We start from the raw sequence: 20,199 nt of genomic DNA, 5'->3' as shown, positions 1-20,199 counted from the left end.
ACTGGGGGTTTGATACATTAAGAAAAACTAATTTTAAAAAATGAGTGGTGGGGGCTGCCATGTTGGGATTTCTTACATTTAGCGAAGTAGTGAAGTGAGATGTTTTCATACTGGCCTAGAGACCGGCTGACAACCTCCAGCTGCCAGGGAAAAATGTGTTTTTTACTGATGATTGCTTTGGTTGTTAGCAGATTGCTGTGTTTGGGTGTGATTTGCATGGAAGATGCCACCATGTCTGCAAACACTTGCCATTTACTCTCCGAGCTGTAGTGAAGATTAAAATGCAAACCAGAAAGGGACAATGTGTCAAAGTAAAAGTTGTCTTTCAGCAACAGTAACACAGTTCAAAACGGTTAACTCTTACTTCACAGGGGATTCTGGTGTGCATTGAATTTTTCATTGTTTTAATACTGCTTGGCGAGTAGCTGGCGAAGTTTGCAGTACAGTCTTCCATCCCAACTTCCAGGTGTTTGGAACCAAAGTAATAACAACAGTTTTCGAACAGGACCCTGTTTATGACCAACTTTCTTCCTAGCAACCTTCAGCAACCTCTCGACTGAAAGGTCAAGACTGTTGGTTTTTGGTGGTGACTGGTCTCTAGGCCTGCATGAATGGGGCTTTAGATATCAATTTCACCTCCAGCATCTGGTTGGGATTACTCATTTTTACCTAGCTACTAGTGGTTGCCAGGCAGTTGCCAACTGGTCTCAGGACCTATGCAACTGAAACCTAAACGAATCTGTCACCTCTTTTATCTCAGGTTGGCAAAGGGTACGGCAGCCACGACAGCACCAAGCTGATCTCCACGCGAATCCTCCAGGACTATCGCGATTGGGTGGTTTTTGACAGCATCATTGAGGCCTCTGCGGTCCAGGCGAATCCCTTCGTCCTGTTGTACCTGCATGACTTCCGCTTCGCCTTCAAAGACCGCGGCTTTGTGTACTTCCTGTTCTCCCGTACGCTCGGGGTGCAGGACACCAAGAACTTCACCTTCATCTCCAGGATGTGCGAGAACGATCACTTTTATTACTCCTACACTGAGCTGCAGCTGAACTGTAGCGCTACCAACAAGTACAACAAAGTTCAGGTAATGATGATGCACTTTGCAGACACAGAAAAAAGCTGCCAGCAATTCAGTATAACTCTCAGCAGTGACTCAGAAAAACACATTTTATGTTTGGATGAGTTTGCTTTGAATTGAATCCTTCTCAGGAATGTCTCAGTCCTGACCTCTAAAAATTCAAAAAAATAAATTTAACATGCTCTTGCACTGGAAGTAGATTCCATTTATGCAGCGTTCACTTTCTCTGTATCGCAGATAAACACATATTTTTAGTCAAAGCACCAAACATTCAGCATTTTTATCTTTTCCTCCTCTCCCAGGCTGCTTATGTAGCAACTCCAGGGGAAGCTTTGGCTCGGAGTATGACCCGCTCTAGCCAGTACGGAACAGTTTCAGCCTCTGACAAAGTGCTCTTTGTCACCTTTACTTCTGATGAAGACCCATCCACTTCAGCCATGTGTGAGTGTCAGCTTGGTACTAATGTTGAATAAACTTTAGAAACTTTATTTCCAGCTGCTCTTTGCAAAGTGAGACAGCACCTTTTTTTTTTTACTATATCAGATGATCTTTATCAGCTAAAATGTTTAAAGATCAAACTGCATTCTTGGCCTGAAACCTCAACTGTAAGCCTTTAAAGTACTCTGACAATAACAGCTGGGCAAATTTGATTCTGTAATATAACCGTTGGCTTTTACTCGATTGAACCAGAGGAATGTTTTGTGTTTAAGCCACTCAACGCCGACCCATGAGTCATTCATGCATAAAAGAGATACCGAACTCAAGGGATGAACCAGTGTTGTGTCTACGCATAACAGACAACTCTGCAAAGAAAAGATTTTAAATTGGAAAAAATACTAAAGATGTATCTGTTTGACAGACATAAAGTAGTAGTTTCCCACCAAGAAGCTGATTCACATGGAGACAAAGAGGCCATGTTATGGATTGGAGCTGCATGTCTCCCATCTTGAAGGCATCTCACTGGCACGAGCTTCATTTTTAAATTTCAAGAAAGCTTTCCTAGGAGTTCAGGCTGTGCTGATGAATAAATATATTAAAATTAAACAAACAGTGACTTTCAAGCTCCTTAGTATTGTATAAATGTTTTGCCATATATGCTTCATTTACTTGTAGGTTTGCATGTTTCAATAAATCATTTTTCCTATTTAAAAAGAAATGTGGGCTGGCTCAAGACTTTTGGACAGTAATGTAGGAGAGAGTGAAGGACAAACGTGTTAGCACTAAAACAACCTATACTACGCAAGTATAGTTTAACAAACTCCTGTGTTAAAAACAGGAAATTTTGTACAGCTACGTACTGTTTTTGCTTAAACACTGTAAAAAATCGGTGCCTATTTAAGGGAAAAACCAGCAAATTATATTTTTATAGTGATTTTTTTTTTTTTCTTTGTCAAGCATGAAAGCTTTGGGTTTTATCTTTGACTGTTGTAGACGTGTGATGTGGTTTCCAGTATTTGTCTGGCCAACAGGTTAAGATTAAAGTTTAGCTAGCAAAAGGATACCATGACCAAGACTTGTGTAGCCATTAATCACATCTGATATTATGTGTGTGTAAAAATGTTAAATACATTTTGCCAAAGTGTAATTAACCACTTTTAAAGCAGGAGTTTAGGTAGATGGAACAATCTCCTTTGCTAGCATTAGCCTATCCCAGAATCCAGTTTGATACTGGGCACTTTTGATGAACGAGTCCTTTTTTGAAGTGGGATTGAAAATAAAGAATTTTGGTCTGAGAAAAGAAACCACAAGTGTCCTCTTCTATCACAACCTGTGAATGTTAATAGTGAGGTTATTGTCGACATGATGTGTTTGCTTCTGTTTGTAGGCATGTACCCTCTGAAGGCAATTAATGATAAGCTGGTACAGATAATAGGAGCCTGTTACAGCAACGGCGGCCTCATTGACAATAAGCCTGCTGTTTATGCACCTTATTCCTCCAAATCTGACGAGTTGTGCCTCAACAACAATCAGGTGAGAACATCGGTCTCTGCCAAAAATAAAGCATGGCTACAGCACTAGATGAAAGCTTATAAAATAATATATTTCCGCTCCATTAGAATGACATGGCTCTCAGGTACAAGTGTGGAGCAGAGTTCCTGCCCTCCCCACTGGCTAGTAAGGCTGAGTTCGCCCTAACAGCCGAGCCCTCGTTGACCCATAAGGCTCACTTGACTGCCGTCGCTGTGGCAGAGGAAATGGGACACGCTGTGGCGTTTGTGGGCACCGCCACTGGAGAGGTAACGAATGTTTTTTACTATCCTGTCACTTCTAGATTATTCGTTCCCTCCTCGCCTTTATTTATTCTTTTTACTTTGTCTTTTCTTTCTTTGGTTCGGGTACATAAAACCAGGGAGTGCTAAATTTTCAGTGAGGTTTTTAAAGACAGGAACATCATTTTGTCTGTTTTTATTCCCTGAATGCTGGAAAACGATGTAACTGTAACTCTGACGTTATCACATTAAAGTTGCTACCAACTCATCCATTTTTGCCACTTTTCTGGGTTATTAGGAAAACCGTCTAAACAGCGATGCCCAGAACTTTTGCCCAGTTAAGAGACTGCTTTTCCCCAGAATGCCCTTGGTCTACCCCAGGCTCTCCGTTAGACGTGCACAAACCACCCCACCGCTAAGGCATTCTCATCTGGCACCTTACAGTGTAGAGTGCTTCCCCCTGCCTCTAAGACTTAGGCCAGACACCATTTCGGCTGAGCTCATGTTGACTGCTTGGGTCCACAGTGTTACGCTTTTGATGACCACCCATAGCTCATGGCCATAGCTAAGGGTAGGAATATAGGTAGGCCATTAAGTCAACAGTTTTACCTTCATGCTCATGGATAGCTGGATAGAGAGTAGCAAGTTAAATGGATCCAACATCTTTTTCTCTGCTGCTTATCCTGATCCGGGTCAGGGGGCAGCAGTCAAGCAGAGAGGCCAGTTCTTCAGGGATGACACCGAGGTGTTCCCAAGCCGGCCGAGAGATCTAATTTCTCTGGAGGGTCTTGGATCTGCCCCAAGGTTTCCTCCCAATTGGATATTCCTGAAACACTTCATCTGGAAGGGATCAAGGAGGCATCCTTATCAGATGCCAGAACCTTCTTAACTGACTCCTTTCAATGCAGAGGTTGAGCAGCTCTGCTCTAAACACCACCTGAACCTCTCACAGACATAATGACTCCCTCATTATATCTGTAAGGGTGAGCCCAGACGCCCTCCAGAGGAAGCTGCTTCGACTGCTTGTATCCTCGATCCTGTTCATCCAGTCACAGCCCAGAGTTAGCAGCCATAGCTCGACCTTTCAGTCAACAGTTTTACCTTCATGCTCAGCTCCCTCTTCATCACCGTAGACTCACAGGGCAATCCATCTTCCCTCGCTTGAGGCTTGAGACGACACTCTGTGATATTATTTTGAAAAAGTGGGTTTTGGATGTGTTAATGCACTTTCTGTGTTTCTGCAGGTGCTGAAGGTACATTTGTCAGCCCATCCTGAGGTGTACGGGCGAGCTGCTGGCAAAGTCTCTGGAGACAAGGTCAACAAGAACCTGCTGTTCGATTCGAGCCTCGAACACCTGTACATCACCACCGAGAAAAAGGTCAGACTCACTCACTCCGACGTGGGGCTGATTGATTATTCATTTTTACGAAATCCATTTCTCTCTCCTTCCATTCATCCAACGCCTCTGTGTCACCTCAAACCGAAGGTCAGGGACTCTGTCGTGTGCTTACTTCTGCTTTTTTCCGTTTCATCCATCAGGCCGGAGACTTAATGAGTCTTTCATTTATTCTGTCTGTCTCATTTGATCATTTATTCATCCGTTCAAATAACACCAATACATCCGTCTACATTACCACACAGAAGTCAGCCATTGATTTATTCACTCATTCCCTTTCTCCACGGCTCCCTTTGTTTTCCACTCGGCTTTTTCTCTTCATCTGTCTTTCTTTCCTTTGTCCTTTCATCTTTCGGTCGCCATCACTCTCCGCGAAGTGAAAAAGATGTTATTGATTTAGAAATGAATTAATTAGAAAGCACTTCAGGAGGGCAATTTACTTTGATCAAGTCAAGTGACGATACCCGAGCTTGTTCCATCTGCTCATTTAAATTTATTAGGCCGCCCTCTTCATGTCAGAGAGGAAAATTATTTCCACCGCTGGTTGGAAAAAGTTCTCCACTGAAATACCGTCAATGCAAGCTTTTCAATTACAAGAAAATACTGCTCAGTAAAGGAAAATCGAAAATACTAATAGGCGGTCTGCGTAAAAGATTATTTATGCTCCATGTCAAATGATCCAGATCTGTTAGAACCGTAAAACATCAGTCACATGAAGCACTGAGTGTAAGCCATTAAACCAATCACTGAAAGTGAAGCTGTAAGAGTAAAAATTCAATCAGTCAGAAGACCTTCATCCTAATTTACTAAACAGAAACAATCATAAAGGCTTTCCTGATCATCAGGTGTCCTCTGGACTCTGGTGTAGGACCTGTGCCTGCTTTTCAAGCTCACGTCCCATTGTGACTCCATTAGCATTACAGCGATCGGTGGGGAATTAAATATTGACTGTGCTCTTCAGTAATTTAATTGATCGAGCCTGATGACATTTAGCCATCAGAAAATGAAAGGACGTGTGTAATACTCACGGACATCCAGCGGGACAAAGCCAGAGAAGAACTTTACACTCCTGCTGAGAGTCATGAGTGAGTCAGACATGAAATTACAGACGTTAAACAAATATTGAAGGTATCCGGAGTGATATAGCCTTCGGGAGGATATAATTGTCTCAAATATCACGAATAAATGCCCTAAACCTGCTTGTAAAACACTGTAAAAGGACACTTCACAGTACTTTACAATACAATGCTGCTGGTGCTATTGAATTTAAATGTAATACTGTAACAATGTAACAGCTTAATCTGTTCTAATAATATGTATATGTATTAATTACATAATTCAGTTTTGTAATGTTTTATAATATGTTATTAAGTCCCGAGTCCTGCTTCTCAAAATGGGTGGAACAATTGTAGGCTGGTTAGCACTGTCGCCTCATAGCAAGACGTTTCTGGGTTCAAATCCTTGTGCTGGTCTTTCTTTGTGGACTCTTTTATTGCTATTACTCTTCCTCCTCCTCATCCTTTTTCATTTGCCTCAATCTCACCGGATCCATGAACCAGACTTAACTGGACTGGTCTTAATTTGAAGTTTTATTCAGTATCAAATATCATAAAGTGGAGTGATTATTCTCATTTCAAATTCTTTATTCGCTTTATTTATTCCAGATTAAGCTTTGTTAATCTTACGCTGAGCCTAGCTGTGCCCCCATAGTTCATGCGCTTTCTCAAATGGGCCATTTTAGCTCCTCTACCTTAAAGCCATAGTCTTTCTGATTGGCTGCCTCTTGTGAACAGAGGTTATGAGCAGTAGGTGAGTGCTCAAAGTCAGATTTAAGTGCATTATAAAACCATATTAGGAATATCCACTCTCAATAACAACAACAAGAGCCGAGAATAGACAGAAAGTGTCTGAATCAGACTGTTTACAGTCTGAAGCTTGAAAATTTGACTCACATGGAGTGCTTGCACATATGCTGACCTCATTGTTTAATAGATCTAAGTTTCCCAAAATGTAAACACATAACTGCTAAAGGGGACCCAAATGTATTTATCACCAGAAGAGCACGGAGCATTTCTTGGGCTCTTGCTTTCCCTCCCTCTGTTGTGGGTGTTAAATTGTCCCGTATGTTTTAAACTTTTATAAAGATGCCCCATCTCATAGGTTTTAAATAAGAGCACAAGTTAGCTCACAAAAACACGAGGTAATCAGTGCTGTAGAAATAACTGAAATGGGGTTTACGAAATGATGCTCATTAACTGCTAAGTGATAATCATAGTGTGTACGCTCCAAGCTGAGCTAATATCAGATTTATTTTTACCATCATTTGAAAATATTTTTCCCAGGTTGATAGTTGTTTTTTTGTTTTGTCTAGTTTTTATCAGTTTTCTCCTCTTGCCTCATCTCCTGTATGCTGTTTAATAGAATGGCACTTTCACAATAAAAGCCTGTCACATGTGTGCAGATCACCAAGGTTCCAGTCCAAGCCTGCCAGCAGGAGACGAGCTGCCACTCCTGCATCGGTTTGAAGGACCCGTACTGTGGCTGGTGTGTCCTGGAGGGAAAGTGAGTTGCACATGAGCAGCTTGTAGACCAGCTATACCCCCCCACCCCCACCCCCCAGCAAGTCTAGAAAACAAAAGCATACTTGTTATGGGGACTTAAGGTTTGAAGAACCTTTTTTCTAAAACAAAGGCTGTGTCGGTGCTAGCCACCTCCATCGGTTTGTTTGTGCACATTTATGATGTAAAACTAACTCTATGACTCAGGAAACACCAACTTAATATTACCACCTTATAAAGCCAAGCTCATATTCATTTTTTCACTTGTTCTTTCTTTAACATCTGCTCGGTTCACAGGTGCACCAGGAAGCAGGACTGCGGTAGGTCATCAGAGCTGAACACCTGGCTGTGGTCACCTGATGGAAAGTGTGTGCAGATCCAGGGTTTCAACCCTCCGAACCTCAGCTGCAAGAAGACAGCCCAGGTATGAGGGAGCGATACATGAACATGCATATTGCTGTGAATCTTTCCCTCTGTGTGCTGGAACCCCCCTGAGCTAAGATCAGTTCTTGCTGAGCTCTGCTTAATTTAAACCACTCAAAGCCGAAACTCTGGCAGAGGTGGAGGGCTCTTTGTCTGTTCTGTCAGCAGCATTTCAAACTTCTTTCTAACCTCTGGTACATGGATCTTCAGGGCCCCTCAGGGGAGCTACAGAGAGATAAAGACATTTTTTGATGCACAGCAACATTATAATTTACATTTCCTCTATGTGAGCCAGATGTATATTGCATCGTTGTTTGTGCTGACAGCTCCTTTGAAAACAGCTCTGTAGTTTTCAGGCTGATGAAACTCAGAAAGTGAAAAATGTGCTTCTTGGAAATGTTGCATCACACCCAGAAACTGCTGATGGCGTCTAGTTTCGGAAAATCGTGTTGGAGCAGCACCAACAGCGACGCAGATTGATCTATGATAAGATCAGCCAGCATAGTTTGTTGTGGTTAACCATCTTAAAAACATTCCCATGTTACCGTAATAAGCTGTGGATTTTTTTTTTTCTTCTTCTTGTAACTTGCTGTCAATTAATTCTGTCCACTAATCTTCCAGCCTCATGTTCGCTCATGGCAAATATTCAAGTTTATGGTTACAGTTAGGTTCACATAGCAGGAGTGGCTGATTTGTACCCTCAATTTTAAAATTCAGATTTTGAGCACATAAAAACAAATGCGATATAGTGAGTCATTCGCAGTTTATTTGACATTAAACTTCTGGAACTAGTTTTACTAATAAAGTAAATACATCCAGGTTCCAGAACAACATATACTCCCTGACCAGTTGGCGAGAGATTGCTGGGTTTTGCTTGCTGAGGCTAGGTGATTGCTTTGGCCACTAGCAGATTGTCACAGTTGCCCGTAGTTTCCATGGTGACGCCCACTTGCCTGCAAACACTTGCCAGCTAGTCCCTAAGGTCTCCATTTCTGGTTTTTGTTGCACTTTTTCAGATTTCATTCTGTACTCTTATTTGATCATTTGATACTGACAGACACTCTGAAAGACAGTGCTCAGTTAGCAAGTGTTTGCAGACAAGTCGGTGTCATCCATGCAAACTACAGGTGACTGTGGTAGTCTGCTAGCAGTCAAGCACAGGTTTTTGGTGCAGCACCCTCTTTGTAACCAACTTCACCTAGCAACAGCCAGCGACTTCCAAAAACCACTTGGCAACCCATTGGGAATATACATTTTTCCCTAGCAACCAAAGGCAGCCAATGGGACTGAGGCCTTAGCTGTCGTTGTCCTTACCATCAGTGAGGATACATATCGTCTTCTTACGGATTCTATCATCAGATCCCATTTACACAGTCTTTTGTCATTATGGTTAAAGTGTTCAACAGCAATCATAAAGTATACCATCTTTAGTTTTCCTCCCACATAATAGGAATATATCACATTTTGTGTTTGTTTGTTTTTTTATCAGTAAACAGCAGGTCAACAAAAAAATATTGACTTTGAAAGTCACATTTATCTGAATACTCTAATACAGCAAACTTATAACATTAATGCTGTTACGTTGAATAAATTCTTGACTCATAGAGCGGTTAATGTTAGTCTGAACTAACCCAGGCTTCCACACAGTGGTAAAAATGTTGTGGCTGTTTAACCCGTTAATGCATAAAGTTCGGTAATAATGGCTTTTGTAAGTAATGCTCAGCTGTAATTGCAGGGGATCAGCTGCTATTAGCAGCTTTCATTAGAGGAGACAAACACACAGTTCCAGACTGGTCCTTAGCCGCTGCAAGCATGTATTGATGTCAGAGCAGTGCATCGTTAGAGGGTTAATGCAAGGATGTCTATATACGTGCATTTACAAACACTTTACTGTGTGTACCCACTACAGCATAATGGTAGACACGGATTTACTGCACGCACAGAAAGTGTCCTCAAAGCAGACTTCAAGTGGAAGAGTAGTAGTAGTATGAAAACAAATAGGAGGGTTTTTACTCTCAGACCGACACTTTTTGCTCGTGTTTTAGATTTTAAAGATAAAAAATTGTTTCAAACAGGAGACGCCAACATCTAAACCCTTTAATAACATGGTACGAACTCGTACCTCCTTTCTTAAAATGCCTAAAACTTAAGTTTTTCTGTCTTTGAATAGGTGTTGTCATTATGTACCAGCCGCCTTAATAAAACTTTATCTTGTACTTTCAAGGAGGCAAAAATGATCCTGGCCAACAGCATTAAAGTAACACTGAGCAGCTAATTTATGTAACGCTATAAAATTCAAAATCGAAATGCTGTGGCAGCAATTTTATGGAGTACACTAAACACCAGCAGAGAATGCTGCGCTGCGTCAATACATCTTAACATGACGGCTTCACTCTCTGAATTAATGAGGGATTGATCAAAGAGCTGATGTGCCAGAAAGACGCGTCGTCCTTCAACGCGTGCAGCACCACGCTGTCCACCGACGTCGTCCCCACATCGTGATATTTCTACTCCAAAACTCAGGTGTTATCCAGCAGATACCGCCGGCTTGCATAAAATCTAGTTCATTATGCATTCTTAGGGACTAAACTTCAGCTCTAAGAGTTTCAGCAGTCGCAAGTTTGAATGAAATGAAACGAGTGAAGTTGCTGTGAGGGTAAAGATGTTTTGTATGTAGATTATAACATTGGTGATTGTTTATTTTGGCACCATAGTCCTCACTCTTCTCATCAGATGTGATGAGACGACAAAACAACATTATGGCTGCGTGATAATGCAATCAGGTGAGGCTATGATAAACGCTATGCAAATACGGGTAGGTGGTAGTCGTAAATACAGAAACTTTGGAACCAGTTTTTATATTTGTCTATTTGTTTGTTTGAGGCAAAGTTACAAGTTAATCAAGATAAGTTGAAAGTATAAAAGCAGATGTTGTCCTTCGGGGCAGCCTGAGAGTTAAGTCTTCAAGTCAGACATTAAATGTACCAAGTTTTTTTCTTTTTAGGCTGTTTGATCTTTTTTACATTATTTATCATGGAGCTCTGCAGTCCTGTGAAAGCTAAGGACCCTCCATAAGTAGCGGTAGCGTAACAGAGCCACCTTTAACAGCAATAACTTGAAGTAGTGGTTTTCTGATGACTTTATGAGTTTATCACATCATAGTGGAGGAATTTTGGCCCGCTCGTCCTTTCAGCATTGCTTTACTTCATTAAGATTTGTGGGCATTTGTTATTCGCAGCTTTCTTAACGTCAGCATCGCCGTGCTGACAGCTGGTATGAGGCATTTGTGCTAATATGTTGTGTTTAGTCTTCTCCCAGCATCGTGCTGTCCATTATGGCCAAACTTTTCCACATTTTGAGAAAAGACACTTTCTTCTGGCAAGCCTTCCAAACAAGCCATACTTGTTGAGTCTTTTTCTAATTTTAACTAATGATCTGTAATGTTTAACATCTGAGGCCTGTAGAGTCTGAGAGGGAACTAAGAAAACTACAAAACCTACAAAAGATTCGCAGCACCCGATGGTGCTTATCCTCGTAATATCTGTGAAAGCAGTAAGGGTGTACTTTTCTCACAAGTCCTTAAAACTTTCTTTATAACAGGGGTACAAACGGAACAAATCTTCAAGCTACGGTAACTAACTCAAGAAAGACAGGACACAAGCAATTTAACCGAGGAAGTTGTGTAGCTAAGAAGTAACCCCTCCCATAAAGAGTTAAACAAAAGTTAAACCCAGTCCTGTCAGCGCCTCATTAATATGAGCGCCATGCAGTAATGTGCCACACTTCAAACTATGTTTATATTCATCTGATTTTCTTTGTTGAATATGTTTTGGAGGAAAAGTAATTGCTGCCCTGATTGTGTTCATTGGCAACATTTGCTCCAATCAAGGATGTGTGACATCTTTATACTACAAACAAATCACAGGAAGGAGGTTAGACTTGGGAGTGAAACACATCACTGTGAGCTCCTGTTTCGTGTGTTTTAAGGCTTACTTAAATGCTCCTTCTGACTTAGATGCTATAAGAAGGTCGTGGTTTTAATTAAGTATTACAGTTAAGGCCTTTTTAGAAGTAGAGTGAATTTGGGGATTATCAAACCAGCAAAGGTGATTATGGACAAACATGTGTTCCTACTCTAAGCCCGCCTGCTGTTATCTTTTTCTGTTTTTCAGGTCTTTAATTTTTTTTCATTAAGTATTAAGTCTTTGGAGAGTTAGGTCTGCAGTCAAGTTCAGGTCACGTCTGCAGCCCTGCCCGTATCTGATTTTAATTAATTATGTGCTTCAGATAGCGCTGCTGTAATCTCGTAAAGTCGCACATACAATCAGAAACTCTGATCTGCAAATTGAAAAAGGTGTCAAACGTTGCTCTTTGCTTCAGTATTTTAATTTGAACGTCAGAATCCTTTTGAGGTGACGTGAGTTTCTGGTGGAAAGGAGGTGAGCTCGTATTCCTCTGATCAGAAGACTCTGTATGTTAAACCCCGGCAAACAATCTTCTGAGACCAGACAGATAAATCTGTTGCATCTTAATTGGGAAATTTGGTGCTATCGCCTCCGTTGCAGCCCCTAGTTTGTGATTTGAACCTGATAAGACAATTGGATTTTAGCTTTAAAAGAAGGAAAAACTTTCTTCTCGAGGTTTTACATACTTAAAAAGAAGAGAGCGTCCCAGGTGACTTCGTTCGGGGGCTTCTCTGGTCCGATAGTTTCGCTAAGATCAAAAAGTTTGAAATTAAAACTTCAGCAGCAAAATTTAAATCGGTTGAGGTCAGCACAGAGTAATGAGGAGCTGATGTTTGAACAGTGCCAATGAATAGCAATTATCACCGCAGCTCTCACACACAAAAACTCACATGTATATGCACAGAGAGTCAGACACGTCACGGTCTCTTATTCTCCTCCACACTGAGAAACTGAAGACAAAAAATATACTCAAACATTGTTGCAGTCACGTAACCGCTGAGCTAATTATGTGATACTGAATGAAATCATTATTGAAATATTCACTAGAAAAAATATTTAATTAAGAGGATGGGAGTGCATAGTAAGGACACGCCTGCACAGTATTAGAGAGAAAAACCCAACGATTCGCTTGAGCAAGCACTTGACAACAGTGGGGAGGAAGAACTTCCAGCACAACCAGAATCTCGAGGTGTCTGTTGAGATGGACTTAAGCTAATCAGATGGGCACAAACACAAATTCAGCTGAATGGCAGAGTTTCTGCTGGTGTCACTGGGATGTAGCAAACACCTTGCAGCTGTAGGGGACCAGTAAGGTGCAGCTCCAGAGACCTGCAAGGGTGCCTACAAAAGCATACAGGGCCCAGTCTAGAGCAGAGAGTAGTAAATGGATAATTATGGAATATAAATGGTAACATGGTTACAGGTGAAAGTTTCCTCCTTGAAACCTGGACTTTGGGGGTCAAAAGCTGGTGTTCTCTTAGAACAGGTACCAAACCTGGGAGGGCTGCATCTGGTGTAAAATTTGTGCCGAATCAAATCCTGTGTGGCAACACTTTGGTAAATGAAGGAACAGCTGAAATGCCTTTAGTGGTATATGAAAGCATGGATAAATGAAAGGGTGAAGTCCATGATAGCCCGAGGCTATAGCAGCATACCAAAGAGATCAAAAAGCACTGTTTGCAGCCACGAGTTTATGTCACCTGAACACAAACTGGCAGAAGATCGATGTTTACGAAGACTGGCATGAGAGTGAGAGTGACGTGCTCCGTCTAGCTGGGATAATATGATAACATCAGCTCTTTACAGTTTGGCAGGGAAAACGATTTAGAATACAACTCTGGGTTTAACAGGAAGACAATGAAGAGAAGCTAATATGGGAGAAATAGGCTCTCTCTTTTCCTGTTTACAGTCCTGCTGCAGTGTTTTGGATACACTGAAGGCTTTTCATGGAGCTTTAAGAACAACGTGATAATAAGGAATTACAAGCTTAGAATGTGTCTTGATGCATCCTCAATCATCCAGGTAAGGAAATCCCCAAAAAGTTGATTCTGTTCATCTGGACGTAGCGATTTCTGTGGGAAAAACATTTAGTCACTAATCCAAGTGACTTCATCAATCTCAGTCTCTCTCAGACCATATTAATGCTGGAGGTCATCTAGAATGAGTCCCTGCTATAAGTTTCTGAGGATTTCATGACCAAATATAGAAAAACCTGGATTTCAAAGTATGAAATTACAGTTCAAGGCCTTTAAGTCTTTGAGACACTATAAGAGAGAGCTGTGGCACTTAAAGAATCCTGAGTTGAACTCTTCCATGGAGTTGAGTATCCAGCCAAGTGTAATTAATGGCCCTGACCAGGTCCTGGTCGCAAGGGCAGCAGCGGTCTCCTCCACCTCTTCTGGGGTTACACCGAAACTTTAAAGCAAGCAGAGAGACTTCATCTCTCTAGAGTCTCCTTCCTGGCTCTGCCCTGGTTGGACTTCATTTCCTTTGGATGAAGCTCATTTCAGCCTCTTGCATCCACCATCTTACTCTTTCAGTAGCTACCCGTAGCTCATATCCTTAGGCGGGATTAGGAACGTAGATCCAGAAGTAATCAGCGACTGCAGACGCTGCCCTCCTGTGGGCTCACCGCGCGCAGCAGGAGCTGTAGGGCTCTGGTGCTTTGCAGATCAGAGGGGGAGGCCCGGGCGGTCCCCTGGTTACCAAACTGTTGCTGTGTTGTGCATGTTTTTCTTAGTTGTTGAGCAGCAGTGCATCTCTGAACTGGATTATCTATAGCATCATATTAATCTTTCTGCTCAGTGTGTTCAATGTCGATTAGCCAAACTAACAAAAATAAATATTACCACTGGGTTTGTTTTTTCTTTTTCCTTTTTTTAAATAAAATTGGTGAATGTCCAGGTGTAATAAAAATATGACAACTATATTACAAAGTCATGTATAACTTTATAAAAATGCATTGCCACCATTTCCTAGAGGAGAAATTTAAAAAGATATAAGACTTAGGTCTTAGTGTTAGTTCTGCAAGCGCTGCTGTTAATAATACAGCGAATTCATCAGGTCAGTCCTCTGCGTGATGATGCCTGAAACTGCCTCAAACCTTTGCACAGTGCATGCATACTGCGGCTCCTATCTTAATTACTCTGTCACACCCCGTCTTATTCTGTAATTCATACTCGTACACAGAAAGCACACTCCCTTTTCTCTGTCTACCAGTGGCTCACACCTCTCGTGTTTCTTTATCTCCCCGCAGCCAGTTGAGGTGTGAGGTGAAATATAATTACTTCTCTGCTTTCATTTTCCTTCTCGGGTTCATCTCTAACTCTCCTCTCTCTTTCTCCCTTACTGTGCCTCATAACTCCTTTAATTTGTGCGCTCTGTCTCCAGGTGGACATCAGCATACCCACTCTCCCCGCACTGAGGTCGCCCGATGACTTGGAGTGCGTTTTCGGCTCTTTCGTCACCGGAGCCGTGAAAAATGGCGGGCAGGTTACTTGTTCGCTGCCCGACCCTGTGGAAATCCCACCCACTCCTGACCAGCAGGGTACGTGAACACATGAAGGATGCACAGATAGTTTGTTTTCAGTATATGGACTTTGGATTGAATTGGATTGGAGTGTCGCTCAATTACACATCATAAAAACACATATAAGCATAAACTAGAATCCACAATCATGTTAATATTCTAAAAGAACCAGTCTTGAAAAACAAAACCCAGCAGCTGGTGAAATCCTTAACGTATCGTTAAGAATGTGGAAAAGCTAAAGTATCTTTATTCTCCTGTTTGATGTATTTTTCTTATTGTTTTTCTTCTTTTTTTATTTGGCTCATCTTAAATCCTAATAACACACTGTGTATCTCCTTTTCTATTGCCTACTGTTTGTTTACATCTCATACTCATGCATTTTAATGTCTTTGAACTGCCTTGTTGATGAAAGGTGCTGTGTAAATGTATTTGGCTTCCTCTTAGCGAGACTGCAACTACCTCAACCTAACTATTTTAAAATCCTATTGTATTTTTACTCAAGTGTACAATAAGTTCTGTCTGTTTTTATATTAAAAAGAGGGTAACTGTGTAACTGTTACCAGCTGCGTGCTCCAGGAGCAAGAAAGTGAGCGGTGTTTAAAAAAACCTTTAAATATAAAATGTAGGTGTTGCAGTTTGCCCTTTTAAAAGACATTGCCTCCTAACATTAGTAGCTGTAAGTGACCCTTATTTTGTGCCACATATTGGTGGTAACCTGGTTAATGTTATTAGGCCATTTATTAATGTAGTATAACAGAAATAAATGGAGAAATAATTAACAGGAAAAAAAGAATATTAACAATGTTTTTACATTTTGTATCAAAATACAACAAAGAGGTGATTGTGCAATAAAAAAAAATTACACTAGCATTGCAATCTTGAAATGTGAAGAATATAAAGATGTAAATATTAGCATATGCTACTCTCACGTGTGTATCATACAATAACGTCGGATATATAAACTGACAAACACTTTGATTCAGAGTTGATAGGAGCTGGAATTTTATTGCTGTTGACCAAAGTTAGCCATGTCCTGCCTCCTCCCTCCTTTAGCTTTGCAGTCTTGATGCTAAGCTAACTTAGCTGGCTGTTAGTGGTTGCATCATGGAAATTTTCTTTGTTTGACTCTCTGTAAATTGCTCCTTTAGCAGTTAATGTTTTGTTGGTATTGTTTCCCCTATTAATTTTAATGTGTGTGTGTGTGTGTAGACTTTGTGTCAGTTCCCATGAGGATTATGGTGAATTCAATCGAGGTGACTTCAGGAAAGTACGACTTCTACAACTGTGCTGCCACCGTCAGGAAGAACCAAAACACGCCGTAAGATGAATAATCTAGCCTCCCCTCCCCCATATATACATGCGTGTATACCGAAAAGTATCAAAGCACGTGTGATGGCACGCACTTCTCGTTGTGTTTTCAGGTGTATAGCGTGTGTGACCAGTAAGTGGGGCTGTCAGTGGGACGCGCAGACTCACAGCTGCAGTGACAACGACAACAATGTGAATGGAGATTACATAATCAAATCCCAACAGGTAATAAAATAATAATTTGCAGCTTTTTTTTTTTTGCCTTTTAGAGCTGCTTTAATTCTTCAAGCGCAGATTCATCAAGGAGCTAGAAACACTCCTCAGAGAGAGTTTGAGGTGATCTGAGTTTTGTGACATGGTGCATGGAAGCAGCCTTTAGTAGATGGGGTGCACATGTCCATCCACATGAAGGGACAGACATGGTAGGTTGTTGTGTTTAGATGATGCTTAGTTGGTAATAAAGAGGCCCAAAGTGTACCAAGAAAATACTATCACACCACCTGCAGCCTGAACAGTTAATACAAGCCAGGATGGAGCAGTGGTCTCGTGTTACCCTGCCGTCTGAATTGAGATCGATATGACCAGGCAACGTTTTCCCAGGCTTCTGTTGTACAGTTTTGGTTCGCATGTGCAAACTGTAGCCTCAGTTTCTTGTTCTTAGCTAACAGATTGGAAAGCAGCGTGGTCTTCTGCAGCTGCAGGCCATCTTATTCACGGTTCAATGTGTTCTGCATTCAGAGATGCTCTTCTGCACAGTTTGGTTGTAACAAGTGGTTAATTGAGCACTTTTGCCTTTCCTGTCAGCATGAGGCAGTCTGGCCATTCTCCTCAACATGGACTTTTTCTCTCAAAGAGGAAAAGCCGCTCACGTGATAGTTTCTCTTTTTCGGATCATTCTCTGTAAACTTTAGAGGTGGTTGTGTGGGAAAATCCCAGCAGGTGCACTCAGTTTTACCACTATAATTGGCTGATAGGATATTTGCTCTAAGGCGCATTTGAGTATACCTAGTAAAGTGGACGAAGAGTATACAGTGGCCAAAACTCATCATTAAAATCAAATATTAACAATGAAACTGAATGTTTTCTCTGTTTATATTGATGAGTTATTAAGTGTCTGAAGTGTTTCACAGTGAGCTATTGTGATTTGATTTGAGGATGGATAATTCACAGCGTTGGCTGAAGTGTTTTTATTCCCCATGAGTACTTACATTGTATTTGAAGGTGTGAACTGTGCTGTTAGCTGTTGAGCTTAATATTTCTGTTCCTGCTTCTCTTTCTGTGATGTAGTCTGACAGTTGTCCTCAGTTTGAGTCTCCGGAGCCGGCGTTGATCCCTGTGGGCTACCAGATCCCCATCAGCTTCCAGGGAAGAAACCTGGACAGCTACATGGTGAGATCAGTCAGAGCTGCTGACTTACTGCTTCATAAACATCCAAATATTGTCGTCAACATCATCTGTGTGATCATTTCTCTCAATTGTGTGTGTGTGTGTGTCTCTCCAGGACCGGACATTTTTGATCGGGACTGAGCTGATGAAGCACAGCGAGCAGGAGGTGACAAAGGAGGAGGAGACATCAAAGTTCAGATTCAGAGGATATAAGGTCAGTATAACGAGGAGGAAGAGGGGACAACCTTGTTAACATTTGGGATAAAGATTAAATACTTTGAGCCCAAACAAGACAAATATTCTGGTTTCAGTGCAGATTTTACATACTTAAAGCGGACCTGTTAACTCATGTTCATGTTAAACAAGACCAAGGTTTTCAGTTCAGTTCAGTTCAATTCAGTTTTATTTACATAGTGCCATATTACAGCACTCATCACCTCCAGACCCTTAGCATATCTTACCACATATAATAATGATGAGAAATCCCCAACAACCAGACGACCCCCTGTAAACAAGCACTTGGTGATAGTGGGAAGGAAAAACTCCCTTTTAAGAGGAGGATGCCTCCAGTAGAACCAGGCTCAGGGAGTGGCAGTCATCGTGACCAGTTGGGGGTCATAATGAGGTCAGTTTATGTACAAGTGGTCATCTCAGACACACAGCTGTGAATGTAAGCACACAAAGTCATCTAATTAGAGGAAAGGTGATCAGGCTTTCTTAATCACTGAAACTACCAGTTGAAGGCGAATTCAAGATTTGTGAGGCTTCACCTTTTATCCAGAAGATTTCTTCAGTTCTAAAAAGTTACCAGGTGTTAAACCCCTATTGAGGCTGTCACCTCAGAGGCGGTCCTGAGACTCGTTGACCCTTCCTGTCTTATTTGAGTCTCAGCGTCTGAATCTCAAGGGGTGTCAAGGTGGCTGATAGTTGGTGTAATAGGCCATTATGGTTCTCTGATGGTCGGTCCACGTGGACGTAGATGGCCTCTTTTACTCATGAAGACAGCTCTTGGGTGGGAGGTGAAACATCTGAAAGAAGACTTGGATGAACACAGTTTGCAGGGCAAGCCGTGTGGGAATTATTAAAGGACCCAAGATGCAGGCACTGCTGATGTGAGTGAGCTTTATTGAGGAGGATGACATACAAGAAAAGGCGAGGGTGGCGAGAACAGAACTGACAAAACCTAAACTGGGAAAACTAAGAATAAAACAAACCTGAAAGCTTGAGACACAAACGAGACTGCTGCTTACATGCAGATATGCTAAGATTAGTTAATCATACAGCAGTGCTGCTTTTTAAACTGTTTACAACCTTTTATAGTGTAGGTTTCAGAAAAAGCACTACAAATACAGGTAATAGTTGTTTTATTTGAATGCTCGGAGTGGAGTGAGTGTTGCAGTGTAACTCGGCTTGCACTGACGGTGTCCTCGTCCTCGTGCTGCATTTCCAGCTTTCAGGATTATCTTTAATTAAATTTGACTTCAGAGATGCGGAAAGCTTTAATAAAGGAAGAGTTAACGTGGATCAAGAGAACACGTTGCGCGGAAAGCAGGGTGAACAGCGTTTCTTAATGCAGCCATGTCGTTTCACCCTCGTGACTGCAGAGCTCTGTTCAGTTTTTAACCTTAGTTGACATAGTGATATTTTCCACCCACCTGTCTGTATTTATAACATTTACAGCACAAAACATTACAGCAGCAACACTCAGCATCATTTTCTGAAGAAATGCGAACAGAAAGATAGAAGGCTGGCAACAAGGTGCATTTTTTAGAAATATGAATCACATAAAGTCACTCAGGTAGAGTCCACGAATAAAAATGTAGAACTGGAAATAATCCTGGGTGCAGACATTTGTCAGGACCTCTGTCAGGCTGTGCTGGATTCTTCAGATCTGCTAGTTTTTTGGGCCTGACGCTTCTTCTTTTGTCCTCCACTTGTCCGCTCTCCTCAGATGTTTTTTTTTAAGGACGCACACCAGGCTGAGAAATTTTTGCCTAATAGTTGTGGCTGTCAGACTGTTATCTTTGACATTTTTTAGTAGTTTCAACTAAAGAAGATGGGAACAAATCACACTTTGGGTTTTTTTTTTTTTTTTTGACAGACTGCTTGAGTTGGGTGAATTTTTAATGCTTGAGTGATTGACAGGTCACTGCTAAGAGGCTTAATGAACCAAAATATTCCTCTGAAAATGGTGAAGTTCAAGGACCAGATTAATAATGAGTAAAAAAGCAGCCAATGTCTAAATGACCTTTAGAAAGCATGGGGAACTATTGGACCACTTCAAAACATTCCAAGAAAGGTCTGACTTCTTACAAGTCGGAGGTCGTAGGTTAAGACTTTTG

General features: G+C 41.4%; 1 protein-coding gene across 1 annotated transcript in view; it reads left to right on the top strand.

Annotated features, from left to right (window-relative positions):
* Positions 1–20,199, top strand: part of plxnb2a.1 (plexin b2a, tandem duplicate 1) — a 224,714-nt gene that overhangs the window by 158,503 nt on the left and 46,012 nt on the right. The window contains exons 5-16 of the mRNA XM_003448113.5: positions 761–1,087; positions 1,384–1,522; positions 2,907–3,052; positions 3,139–3,318; positions 4,536–4,670; positions 7,150–7,250; positions 7,544–7,670; positions 15,025–15,181; positions 16,373–16,481; positions 16,585–16,696; positions 17,759–17,860; positions 17,973–18,071. Coding sequence (XP_003448161.1) covers positions 761–1,087; positions 1,384–1,522; positions 2,907–3,052; positions 3,139–3,318; positions 4,536–4,670; positions 7,150–7,250; positions 7,544–7,670; positions 15,025–15,181; positions 16,373–16,481; positions 16,585–16,696; positions 17,759–17,860; positions 17,973–18,071 — 1,734 coding nt within the window. The remainder of the gene's footprint in view (positions 1–760; positions 1,088–1,383; positions 1,523–2,906; positions 3,053–3,138; positions 3,319–4,535; positions 4,671–7,149; positions 7,251–7,543; positions 7,671–15,024; positions 15,182–16,372; positions 16,482–16,584; positions 16,697–17,758; positions 17,861–17,972; positions 18,072–20,199) is intronic.

The sequence above is a fragment of the Oreochromis niloticus genome, linkage group LG17, assembly GCF_001858045.2.
Source record: "Oreochromis niloticus isolate F11D_XX linkage group LG17, O_niloticus_UMD_NMBU, whole genome shotgun sequence".
NCBI classification, from domain to species: Eukaryota; Metazoa; Chordata; class Actinopteri; order Cichliformes; family Cichlidae; genus Oreochromis; species Oreochromis niloticus.
This window is presented reverse-complemented; position numbering and strand designations above follow the sequence as displayed.